Raw genomic sequence first — 12,877 nt, 5'->3', positions numbered from 1 at the left:
GTGACGGGTCGGATCTTGCGACGGGTATTTTGTGAGTGAAAATGGGTAGAGGGAACAAGGTGGGCACCACCCCATGTGCTCCTTCTCTCACCCCTTATGAGTTTTTTGTGAGACAATATGATACCCGTCTCTTATTTGTAACGGATACCCTCCGTCACAAATAAGAATTTGTGAAAGTCCTATAAGATCATGCAAAGGTTTTACAACGATAAGATCATGTATACGACTATACGTCAACTTAGTGTTATTTTACAATGTAAAAACGCATATTTCGAAGAAATAACCTCCGGTAACATTAGAAAAAGTCAGTACAATTATTGAGTTCGAGATAGCCACAGCTAACCTTCAACAAACGAAAAAAAAAAAAAAAATAGTACATTCTTTACTTCAGCCAATTAGTCATATTTGACTTTTTTTTTCCTCCATACCTTAAATTAAAAATCAAATGAGGCTAATTGACTGAATTACAGCTGAATTGTTGGTGTCTTTAATATGCACCTCAACAATTTATTATTTCCGACGACACAGAAAATCTCAGACAAAGTTACCAACAGTCTTGATCTCAGTTTGTCTTCAGCGTCTCCGGCTTAATTTCTTCACTTCCCATCCAGAAAGCACAGTACTTCAACAGGACGGTCTCACACAGTCACACGATGAAACAATTATCAAACAATAGCCAATGAACATGAGTGAGTTTTAATTGACGGGTATACAGGCTCAGGAGTCAGGACTGATGGAGTAGCTCCTCAGAAAGTGGCGGTGTCTTGGGGATTAAATCGAGTAGGACCTCTCATGAAGAAATCTAGTTGTTGACTGTCAAGTATTTCGTCCACCTTTTCAGCTGAAGTTGCAAATGCCAACTCCTTCGCCTCCTTCTGGAAGTTTTTCATTATATTACCTCTTCCTGTGAAAATGCCACAATATCATGAACTCCCAACTTATACTACTTCCATGTTTTTTGTACTGCCTTTTACTTTGAAGATTAACTGATATCAACTTCGACCATTATTTTCCAAAACACAAGTGGCTATATATACGACATAAAACTTGCAACTTAAGGAATATAATTTATCTACAAGAAAACTATTTTCATTTTGTCATTTGAGAAAATATTGGTCAAAGGCGACATCAGAAATGAGTACAATATACATGGAATGGATGGAGAAATAATGTTTTGGTATTGAGATTCGGTTATCTTTGTAACTTTGTTCACTGTACCTGCAAGTAAGAATCTCTCATTTCCTTTTGCAAAGAATTCCAAGTTCAGAGTTTCCAAACTTTTGTCCTGCGATGCCATGATGACTGTTGGATGACCAGGAGGAATCACAAACACCATGCCTCTCCTCAGTTCTGAGCTGATTTTCTTATAACGGATCCGGGTTGATCCCTCTTCTTCATAGGGGGCTGCCATTTCAAAGCGGCCTTGCCCATTTACCACCATGATTATCTTTACGACCCTTGTGCTATGAAATGGAGTACTCATGCACCCCTACACAATCTAATCAGTCAGAACAAAAAATCATAGTAACTGATATCCTTACTCCTTACACTCATAAGTCATACCTTCCACATCTTAAAAAAAAAAAGTAAAAGTACATTTGAAGTGTCTCATAAAGTGATTGTAAAATCGTATTATTATGAAACTCCATAACACCTGCGAAAAATTCTGGTAGGTATTAAAGAAATCTCTTACAAGGGTATTTGACTATTTGGGCAATTACATGGAAGTTTTACAATCAAGCTTATGTAAACCCGTCTAACATAAGTATTTTTTAAATTTTATTTTACCAGTATAATGTTTGCAGCAATTAGTATTTAATTATACCTGTGAAGTGATGCTGAAGGAGATATACATATCCAATTCTTGAAGTTTCACATATTCAGAAGGATCAACCATGTACAGCTTCCCAAATTCAGTAGAATCTCTCAGATGACTGAAAATTTGACATGGTCCGAATTTTTTCAAGCAATAACTGTTTCCAAATGGTAATTGTGAGTCTTCCTCAGCTGTCAGAGCCTTAATTTGATCCTTAGTTGCCCTTATGATCACTCCCTTCCCCTGCTGCGAAAATGCCGTCTGTAGTCTGTCAATTGATGCCTGTTATTACAAGAATCAGGACATTAATCTGACTGCCTTTTTTTTCACTCAACTTAACTTTATATTCATTAACTTTGGGCTGAAGATCTTACATTAAAGGCGGTTTCAAGAACCTCAGGACTGAAGGCATAGTAAAATGATTCCGGGTCTTGACCTCCTACTCCAAAAAATGGCTGCATCAAAAGTCAAAATGTATTTACTCGTATCATATTACAGTAAATACAGCGGCAACATTACATGACAGCACCTCTACGGCTCACGCCTGTGTTACTATGGTAAATTCAATGAGTTTTTGGATGATCAATGACGAAAATTGAGTCCTAGAACGCATCAATTGTCAAATGCCTCATGTACAAGAAGCATAGAGAGTTTAGTGAGCTTACTCATTATACTATAAGCATTCTTTAATTTAAGATCTTTTATCCATACTATACTATGATAAAACAATGAATGAAGATCAGGTGATTACCGCAAAGTGGCCAGGATTTGCTATAGGCTTGACAAAAGAAGCCAAAACCAGTGTTTCATTCTCGTCACTGTTGATCATATAGAAAGTTATACCAGATGGTATCGTCATGAGATGCCCTTTTTGAATGTTGAAGCTCTCTCTCCTGTCTTCAAAAACAAGACTGATTGTTCCTCTTCCTGCAATTAATCAAAAAAATTCACCAGAAAATCAATGAATATATACACAATCAACAACTTGCTACTTTGCTAGTAGTGTTGCCTAGACTACGCTGTCAGACACAAAATCCTTCGTACTCCTATGTTCACAAACATTGGCCTGTATTATAACATCCAGCGCGTCTACTATGGGACAGACTCATATGTAAGACCAACTCAAATTCTTGTACACTCCTCAACAGATTGTGTGAGACCGTCTCACCAAAGTCTTTATATGGGTAGACACTTTTCTTACTCCCAGTACTTCATTTTTTCAGTAATCCAAATTATGCACAAAACATTTGGAGACTATTTTTTGACAGAAAATTGTTAAAAAACTAGCCCTGTGTCACCCTCGAACATGCACCCAAGTCAGATACTATGATACTCAAACCAAGCAATGTGTTATAACATATTTGAAAACTCAAAAAGACCGCCATGCTCGTAGTGTTAGCAGAGCTCAAGCTAGTCCTGACATGAGTTCGAAAGCTGCCAGTGTCAGAACTATTCTTATACGGAGTAACTCCATTTACCAACATTGACATAAATAACAAATCAAATTATAAATCGCAAATAACTTGGTTTATGTTTGACTCAACAGCACACTATGTTATGTTACTCCAAAAGTGAAAAAGTTTCACTTTCCCTATAGATTTCCAGTTCATCACCTGAAAGTTTCCGTGAACGACCTACAACAGCCCAACAGTATAGATAAGGTGCATAAGCTGTTATAAAGACAGTATACGCCGTACAATCGTCTTATTTCAACTTTGCATAAATCCTATGACACCCGGTCATGGAAATCACACTAGAAACTGATACTCCCCTTGTTCCGGTCAATTGTTTACCTTTGGTTTTGGCACAAAAACCAAGGAAAGAAAAGGGGCCAATTATTTGATGACAAGGGGACCAAATTGTGTGTGGAGGATCAAATTGCTCATTAAATGCATTCGCAAACTAGAAAGGCAAACAATTGACTAAGACACCAAAAAATGGAATAGGTAAACAAATGACCGGACGGAAGGAGTAAAAAATAAGCCAATTGAGTCAGTACAACACTCACACAAGCACACAAAACAATTTCTAGCACAACTGAAACCAATAAACATTACTACAATAAGCATTCCTTTCGTCACAGTCACTTGATTCTTTATAAGAACTATGTAATCAATTATCAAAGGTAAACAAATGATCGGGATAGACGGACTACAAACAGAGGAAAAGAAAGAACATACCCTGTGCAACAAAGAACAGAATGTCAGAATCCCAATGACTAGGAATAAAAAAAGTCTGAGGATTAGCTTCAAAAAACAACATCCTAATATTTTCAATCCCTCTAAAAAGCTCAGATCTTTCTGTAAATTTCTCAAGAACTTTGACTTTCCCTTCTTCGGTTTTAAACAATGTAGTAAAATCTTCATCATTGAATACATACGGGTTCCCATTTTCATGTCTCATCTCGCATTCGACACCGGAAAATGCTAGTATAACTATACAGATAATACATTTGAAAAAACCCATTTTTTTTCAGTGGGGAATTTCGTCGAACAGTTGATGTGCAAAATGTTGGAAAGATCATGAGCATACTGCCGAAGTAATAGGTGTATAAAAAGTGCTAAAACAACTAGAGTTGTTATATTGGGTGGTTCAAAATATGAGTAACGTAGTAAGTGTACTCAGATGTGTCACATGTGTTAACCACCATTCGTTTATATGTTAGTATGTGATGCTTGAATATATGCAAGGCGTCATGGTCCAATACTTTGTACCGAACATTGCACAACTTTTGTGAAATTGCACAGAAGTTGTATTTTCTCATAGGGATTTTTCAGTTCGCGGATATCAACTAAGTTAGTTATTAAATTATGAAAGGTCATATTTATGATCTGGGTTTGATCTCGTCTGCTTTTAAATTGTCAATGTAACCCAAATATTATCTTACAACTAGTTGTATAATAGTTATGTACAACCGCGTTAAAGTTATCGAGCTCTCACACAAAGTTGTTGAGTTATTTTACAAATTTTTGAGCTATTTTACGAAGTTATTGAGCTTAATAATTTATTCTGTTAAGCTCAACAACTTTGTATCATAACTCGATAATTTTATTAATAGAGCTCGACAACTTTGTAACAAAGCTCCACAACACTGAATAAGTACATTAGCTGCCAATGTAACACCAAAAAAATATGAAGTATGAATTTTATAGTGGCAGACTTTAATGCATGCAAATTAGGCTATAGGTTCTTAACCATTTTATATTACACAAATTCTCATTATAGACGGGGATATCCCGTCTATAGCTATAGATGGGCTAAATATTCACCCATTGTATGGTGGAGCCCAAAATTATCACCACTTTAAGCATATTTGACCCGTCTATAGTTATAGACGGATATATTCGTCTATAACAAGACTAATTGTTTATATTATCCGTATGAAAAAATAGCCGATTGCAATATGTAATCTTCGACCTGTCTTAACAAAAAATAGGACAATAACCGGGATAAAAAATGTATCACAACTCACAAGTACATATGGAATTCCGTCAAAGTACTATCGTTATTGATCTTAGAAGCTAAGTATTTAGAATCATATTATATATTCATAATTTGAAAATGTTGAACAATGAACATCTCTACTAAATACTGATTATTATTTGTAAAACATACACTAAGGTCCTGTTTTTTTGGCTATAGGAGCTAAACTGAACTAAATTGAACTGGATAAAGCTAAACTGAACTGAATGAAGCTAAAATAAGAGAATTTTTGAAAAGATGGACTAAACTACTCTAAATTGAACTAAACTAAAATGGGTTAAACTAAACTAAAATGAACTGAAAATAGGTAAAAAAAAATAGGGCCTAAGTGGACTTTAATTAGTTTAACATGCATAAGGTATGTGAAAAGTCTCCCACTCCCACTGTCCACTGGGCTGCTTATATAGATCCATAGTTGGACTTATTGGGCCAATAATTCGCACGCTAATACTCCTTGTTAGTCGGTCATTTCTGCCCTCTTTTCTAGTCGGTCATTTTTTCCCTCTTTCCTTATTTATATTAGTCGTATTTTCTTCTCTCTTTCCTTTTTTAGTATGGTTTGTGTGGTCCAAATTAATTTACATGTGGAGTAGAGTGTTTTGTGTGGTCCAAAATCATTTCCATATTTCTTGTGCAAAATAATAGGGGGAAGAAATGAGCGACTAGGAGGGAGTACATTATACCCCCACTCTCCCTTCGTTATTTGTTTACCTATTTCATTTTGGGATGTCTCAATCAATTGTTTACCTTTCTATTCTGTGAATACTTTTGATGGATAATTTAACCATTCACACTCAATTTGCTCCACTGAACATCCAATAATTGGTCCCCTCTTCTTTCCTTAGTTTTGTGCCAAAATCAAAAGTAAACAAATGACCGGGATAAGGAGAGTTGTAAATTTGGTCCATGTTCTCCCAATATCTCTTACATTGGGCCTGCTTTTGTTGTCCATGTTGAGCCCATTAGAGTTGCATAGGTCCTTTGTAAAGCTAGGTGCGTATACTGCGTAATGTGGCTCATCCTCGGCTAGGATCGATCAATTTGGAACCTGGTTTGGGTATATTAAGCATTAGGCAAGGTAGACGACACGACTACGCGACTTGTACAAAGGCGATATACCAACCGGCCTTATTGCCAATCTTGTCCGGACTCGACTCGATTTTACAAACATTTGAAGCACGACACTCGTTTGTGAAGCTAAACAAATACGGAGTATATGCTATTTTTCTCAAAATAATCGTGCTTCGAGCCCATTGGATCCTTGCTCCACAGATTAGAGTCAACAACTGTATTACTTTGCGTTATATACTTTGTCTCAATTATTTGTTTATCTTTAATTAAAACATCCTTAAATTCCATACAAACAAAAAAAAAATAAAAAAAAATAGTTAAGACGGAACACCTGTGAATTCACCTATGACTGTTCTTTTGGACTTAATTTCAGTTCTTATTAGTTCAGTTCAATTCAGTTCAGCTCTATTAAGTTTTGTTCGGTTCAGTTCAGTTTAGCTCCATTAAGTTCAGTTCAGTTTAGTTCAGTTCAGATTAGTTCTATTCAACATTATTATTATTCATATTATTTATTATTATTATTATTATTATTATTATTATTATTATTATTATTATTATTATTATTATTATTATTATTATTATTATTATTAATTTATTATTATATTTTGGGATATTTTACATGGTACCCCTATTTTTTTTCATATTGTATGGGGTACCTCTCTTTTTGAGCTAAAAATCTTTGACTGTCTATAATTCTTGGTCGTGAACTCGAAAACGACATTTTTTTTCAAATTTAAGATCTCGTAAAGACGATCAATTGATGAGGCGCCTTTTCCGGAGATCAAACGTGCAATTCGAATTCGTATTTTGCATGATTTGAGGAAGTGTTTAAAGGCCAGTGTAGGTATACGTAGAGCTGTGAAACGTGGCGGACTAGCCCGGCCCAACCCGGGTGCATGGATCGAAAAATGCCAGCTGGTCAGCACATAGACCGCCCTGGCCCAGCCCCTAGTGCCGAGCTAGTGCCACGACTTCCTCGGACCGGCCCGGTCCAACAATTTAAGGGATCGGCCCGGTCCAAACACAAATAAAAAACAATAGATATAAGGCCCAGTCTGGCCCGGCACTAGCCCGCTATTCAGTGGGCCGGGTTAGTGCCAGACAAAACTGGCCCAACACTACCCGGTCCTCATTTAGTGCAGTGCCAGTGCCAGTGCCGTAACCATCCACCCCGTACGCCCTTGTCCCGGCCCAGCCCGACCCAGCGCACACCTCTAGGTATACACGTATGACTCAAGGAAGGCTGGTAGACTTTGATGTCAAATATGATCGGTTGCCGACTTTCTTATTGGTTGAATATAGATCTTGCAATTTTATACTGTGTTCAAATGAAAACTTCTTGTTGGTTTTAAATCAAGTACATTGGGCCGTAGTGGCTTATTGGGCAGGTACATCACACATTATATTACCAAGTATTAAATTTATGATCTATTATCTCTCAGTTCCTCTTACAATGGGCCTATTTTGTTGTCCTTGTTGAGCCCATTAGAGTTGCATAGGTCCCTTGTAAGGCTAAGTGCGAAAGGTGGCTCGTCCTTGGCTACCCATTGATCAATTTGGAGCTTGGTTTGAGCGCATTGAGCATTAGCCATGGTAGATGTGACTGGTAGAAAGGCGATATACCAACCGTCCGTCCGTCCTTATTGCCACTTTTGTCCTGGCTTGACTCGATTTTGCAAACATTTGAAGCAGGACATTCGTTTATGAAGCTAAACATATATGCTATTTTTCTCAAAATAATCGTGCTTCTAGCCCATTGGCTCCTTGCTCTATAGATTACAGTCAACAATTGTATTACTTTGTGCGTCGTATACTTTATCTCAATCATTTGTCTATCTTTAATTAAAACACTCGATTCTAGACAAAACACCTATGAAGTCACCTATGACGGTAGTGATAGACTGATGGTGGTTCAGACTTCAGTACATCGACTAATAAGCCAATGGTGGTCACAGAAGAGGCAGAGGAGCTAAGTTTGGTGTGTTTTTCGTTGCCTACGAATCTGCGATGATATGAGTTATAACAGAGATACAAAACAGGAAAATTGATACTACAATTTAGTGTGTAATGAAATGACCTATCTTAGATTTAATTACTAGAGATTATGCATAATACTCTTTACGTCTCAACAGCAAATACCTTACGTTAATTTTATGGGGGTAAATATAAAACAAACGTAAATTATTGTCTGAATAAGAAGGAATAATACTTCTCGAAACTAGATGATATATTTGAAACATAAGAAGCGCTTTATTCATATTCCCCATGACTTATTTGTACAAGCATATGGTGGGTAAAACCAGAGCAGTACATTATATTAAATTAAGATTCATGAATTTTCAAGATTCCTTAGATTGTGCTTGAGATATTAAAATGCGACGCTTTTTGGCTGTCCATGTCGAGCCCATCCTCAATAGAATTGCATAGGTTCCTTGTAAGGCTAAGTGCATACGGTGGATCATCCACAGATAGCCATTGATTAATTTCGAACTTGGTTTGAGTGCATACATTGGTGGGGAACTCATTAGTGGTGACTTTTAGGTACTCAATGTACCAGCCAGCCCTTCGGACGTCATTTAACTGACTCAACTCGATTTTGCAAATTTTAGAAGAAAGACATTTGCTTTTAAAGCTAAACACGTCCAAGTTATTCCTCTCGAAATAGTTGTGGCCTGATGGCATTATCCCCTTGTAATATAGATCAGAGACACCAACTGAGTTACCTTGCGCGTCATATAACTTGACTGACACCAAGGCGTCTGTGCCTGCATCAACCTTATCTCCGGTCTTCAAATAGATGACATAAACGCAATCTAGCTACATAAAGTTAAATCCATGGGTGAGACATTGAGGCCTAAGAGATCACTTTTTTTTATATGAATATCCTAAAAATATTGATCAAAATGAAATTTATTTAGTGTTTAGTTTGATTTGTTTGATAAATAATACACGGAGTAGCTAAAGACTAAACTTAATAGTAAGAAATTAAAGTAATGTGATAAAGTAGCTGGATCCAATAATTACCTGCCCTGTCCAATACATCATTTGACACAAATGATCTGACAATTTTACCTTAATAACCTTTATATTAAGTTGTCTAAATAACAAATAAAAATATAAGTTAGTTCGGTTCAGTTCAGTTTAATTTCATTTTCCTTTCATTTATTATACTCATTGATCATTAAACACATTAATTCATAAAAGTTACTCCAATAACTACCAAAATCAGGAGTAACAAACTCAAACAATTCAGTTTAATACTTTGGAACAATATGTAACAAACTCAAACAATTCATAGAAGTTAATAACTACGGAGTATATCATAGAATCAAGATGCAAGAGCTCATCATGGAATATCAAACAATAATGTGAAACTCACAGAGCAAGTAGAACGATTATGATCAAGTCATAACTTCTCCGTCAATATTAGCAAAGCTGCAAAGCTACATGAATTTTTTTGGTATAAAGGAAATTATAAGAGCGATTTTAATGTTGAGGGGATTTAAATCCAAGTCATGAGCAGTTGAGCACCACCTCTCATGACTAAACCAACTACGCTAGTTGACAGAATCTAAAGCTACACGAAAGTAGACAAGAGAAACTCAATATTGTAGAGACTGTATTGACGATGAATGGGAGGAGAATCCAAGATTTTGGCTGTGGATAATTTTTTCTAATTTTTTTTAGGTTTAACTAGTTTAGCTATTTGTATTGTTTTTTTTTTAAAAAAAATTAAGTGGTTAATTTGATAATATTTTGATGAAACGGTTATTTTGGTGAATATTTTAAAATATAATCATATATGCGAATATTAGTCAAGAACATGCACGTACTTTGAATTGAATTGTAAAAAAAGAAGAAAAAAAAAGCTTGGAATTTGCAAATAAATAAAGTGGATGGGTTAAAAAAATCTTACAGAATTCACAAGATGTACAAATGCGAAAAAGAGCGAAAGACAAGTGAAGGCACCTAGCTTTGTCATAATGTTTTGTTTGAAGTTGTTTTTCCTTGATAAACTCCACGGCTATTTATAGACCAATTAGTAAGGTGATCGGCATCTAGCAAGTAGCAAACTATAGTAATCGGTTAGTCATTCTTAAGAGGGATGTCATTTTTTTTTCGTGTTAATGAGGGGATAAACCCCGTAAACTAATTGTTTGCTATTACACGGGGAATAGCCACCCCAAATATGTCCTCTCAGAGGATAGGACGTAGCTCAATTAAAGGTACATCTAAATAAATAGGAATATTACTAGCATTCACTCCTTTATTAGCTAACAAATCCGCAGCTCTGTTCGCCTCTCGATACGTATGTTCCACTTTGACCGTCCATGAATTATCTCGGATCAAATCTTGGCAATTTTTGACTATGAATTTCAAGTTGTTGCTAAGCAGCTGATTTTCCTTGATAATGTCGACACAAGGAGAATTATCTATATGTATGAGAAGTCTTCGTATTCCCATTGATTTGGCCCTTTTCAACCTGGTTTGGAGCGCTAAAAGCTCAGCCTTCATTGACGTACATGACCACATGAGAAGTAAAACGCATTTAGAAAATTACCCGTCTCATCTCTGAATATTCCACCTCCTCCATCTTAAGATTAATTGTTTTTTCTTATGCATTTTACTTTTGTATTCTTCCATTTGTGCATATAAAACAAATTAATTGTTTTTTCCATTTGTGCATATAAAACAAATTAATTGTTTTTTCTTATGCATTTTACTTTTGTCTTATTCATATTATTTGACTCGTTTTAAGCTTAAGATTGATATACCTAGAGCTGGCAAGTCTGACCCGACCCGAACCCGAGCAAACCCGACCCGACAGGACCCGAGAATAATGCAATCTGAAACCGATCCGACCCGATGGTGACCCGTAACCCGACATGACCCGATGACCAGTGACCTGAAACCAACCCGACCCGATGACGACCCGTAACTCGACATGGCCCGATGATCAGTGACTCGAACTCGACCCGACCCGACCAGGTCCGATACTGACCCGATTAAATTGATGAACTGACAATTATTTAGCTTAATATTGATCAAAATGAAAGTTATTTTGTATTTAGATTGATATGTTTGACTTAATAGTTAATAGTGAAGTAATTAAATCAAATAATGCTTTAAAACTAAATTTAATGGTAAAAAAATTGAAGTAATGTGATAAAGTAACCAGACCTGATAATGACCCGACTCAAACTCGACCTGTGAATCAGAGTCTCTGATAGTGCAACACAGGCAGAAGGACCACACTGCATCATCTTCTTCTACTGCAGCACAACAACATACAAGCACCTGTACATACAAACTTCCATAGGATTAGATATTTCTGATAGAAGCTTCTAGACTCCTCTAGAGGTTGTTAGAGAGTTTGTTAAAGTTTGTAACTACTTTGACTGATGTAACAGAATTTGACTAAGCTGACTAGATTATGACTAGGACAAGTTAGTTAGGCTATACTTGTATATATATACAACATCAACATCTGTACAAACTAATTATTCAATACAATACAAACTTTTATTTACCTCTGCTCTATCTTTCTAAATTCTCTCTACATTTCCTCTATTGAGCTTGAGCTCTTATCAATGGCGTCCGTTCAATGTTATGCCGCCATTGTTGCTCGTGTACTGGCACCATTTAACATGGTATCAGAGAAGGTGTAAAAACCTGTTTCTGCATATCTCTCATCATTTCTTCCGCATTTTTCCTCTGCAAATTTGCAGTATTCTCTGATTACACGATTGTTTTGATTTCTTTGCAAATTCTGCATTTTTCTTTCTTTTCTTCTTATATAACACAAAATCACAAATACTTACATCAAAATCTTAAAAATGTCGTCTGCTACTCCTGATAGTGAAGCTTCTTACAGCAATCCGTATGATGATCCCTTATTTTTGTCTAATTCTGAGACTGCAAACACTTCTTTGACTAATACTCCTTTTAATGGCACGAATTTCTTGTCCTGGAGCCGCGAAGTTATTCTTTCTCTTGGAACGAAGAATAAACAAGGCTTTATTACTGGAGCTGTTCCTATGCCTGCTGCAACTTCACCAAAACTGCTTCAATGGTTGCGGTGTGATAATATGGTGAGGTGTTGGCTTCTATACTCCATTGCTCCTTCAATTAAGGAAGGTTTTCTCTCTTGTAAGTCTGCAAAGCTGTTATGGACTGATCTTTGTGAGCGTTATGGTCAATCCAATGCGCCATTACTGTATCAGCTCAAGAAAGAGCTAAAGAACATTTCACAGGAAGATTCTTCGGTTGTTGAGTATTTCAATAAGCTCAAAAGGCACTGAGATGATATTGATGAATTAGAGCAACTTCCAGAATGCAGCTGTTGAGCTATGGCCAAGTGTTCATGCTGTCTTTACAAGAAATTGCTTGAAATAGCCTCTCGTGAGAAGGTTATCACTTTTTTCATGGGCCTAAGTGACACTTATGAGACCTTGAGGATGAATATTCTGTCCATGGATCCCGTTACTCCAATAAACAAGACCTATT

General features: G+C 36.3%; 1 protein-coding gene and 1 long non-coding RNA gene across 2 annotated transcripts; both read right to left on the bottom strand.

The window, feature by feature from the left end:
• Positions 1–269: 269 nt before the first annotated feature.
• On the bottom strand, positions 270–4,369 carry LOC141653008 (vicilin Cor a 11.0101-like). The gene is made up of 6 exons (XM_074460651.1): positions 3,997–4,369; positions 2,568–2,743; positions 2,191–2,271; positions 1,826–2,098; positions 1,219–1,489; positions 270–904 (listed from the first exon to the last, which is right to left on the bottom strand). Exons 1-6 carry the CDS (start codon positions 4,280–4,282, stop codon positions 747–749), a joined length of 1,245 nt encoding a protein of 414 aa, XP_074316752.1. The 5' UTR covers positions 4,283–4,369; the 3' UTR covers positions 270–746.
• A 4,229-nt stretch (positions 4,370–8,598) lies between these two features.
• Positions 8,599–10,380, bottom strand: LOC141653007 (uncharacterized). Its single transcript, XR_012547291.1, has 2 exons — positions 10,287–10,380; positions 8,599–9,187 (listed from the first exon to the last, which is right to left on the bottom strand). It is a non-coding gene; the product is annotated as an uncharacterized LOC141653007 (long non-coding RNA).
• Positions 10,381–12,877: the final 2,497 nt, after the last annotated feature.

Source organism: Silene latifolia, chromosome 4, assembly GCF_048544455.1.
Source record: "Silene latifolia isolate original U9 population chromosome 4, ASM4854445v1, whole genome shotgun sequence".
Classification (NCBI taxonomy): domain Eukaryota; kingdom Viridiplantae; phylum Streptophyta; class Magnoliopsida; order Caryophyllales; family Caryophyllaceae; genus Silene; species Silene latifolia.
The sequence above is the reverse complement of the archived record's forward strand: the minus strand, read 5'-3'. Positions and strand labels throughout refer to the sequence as shown.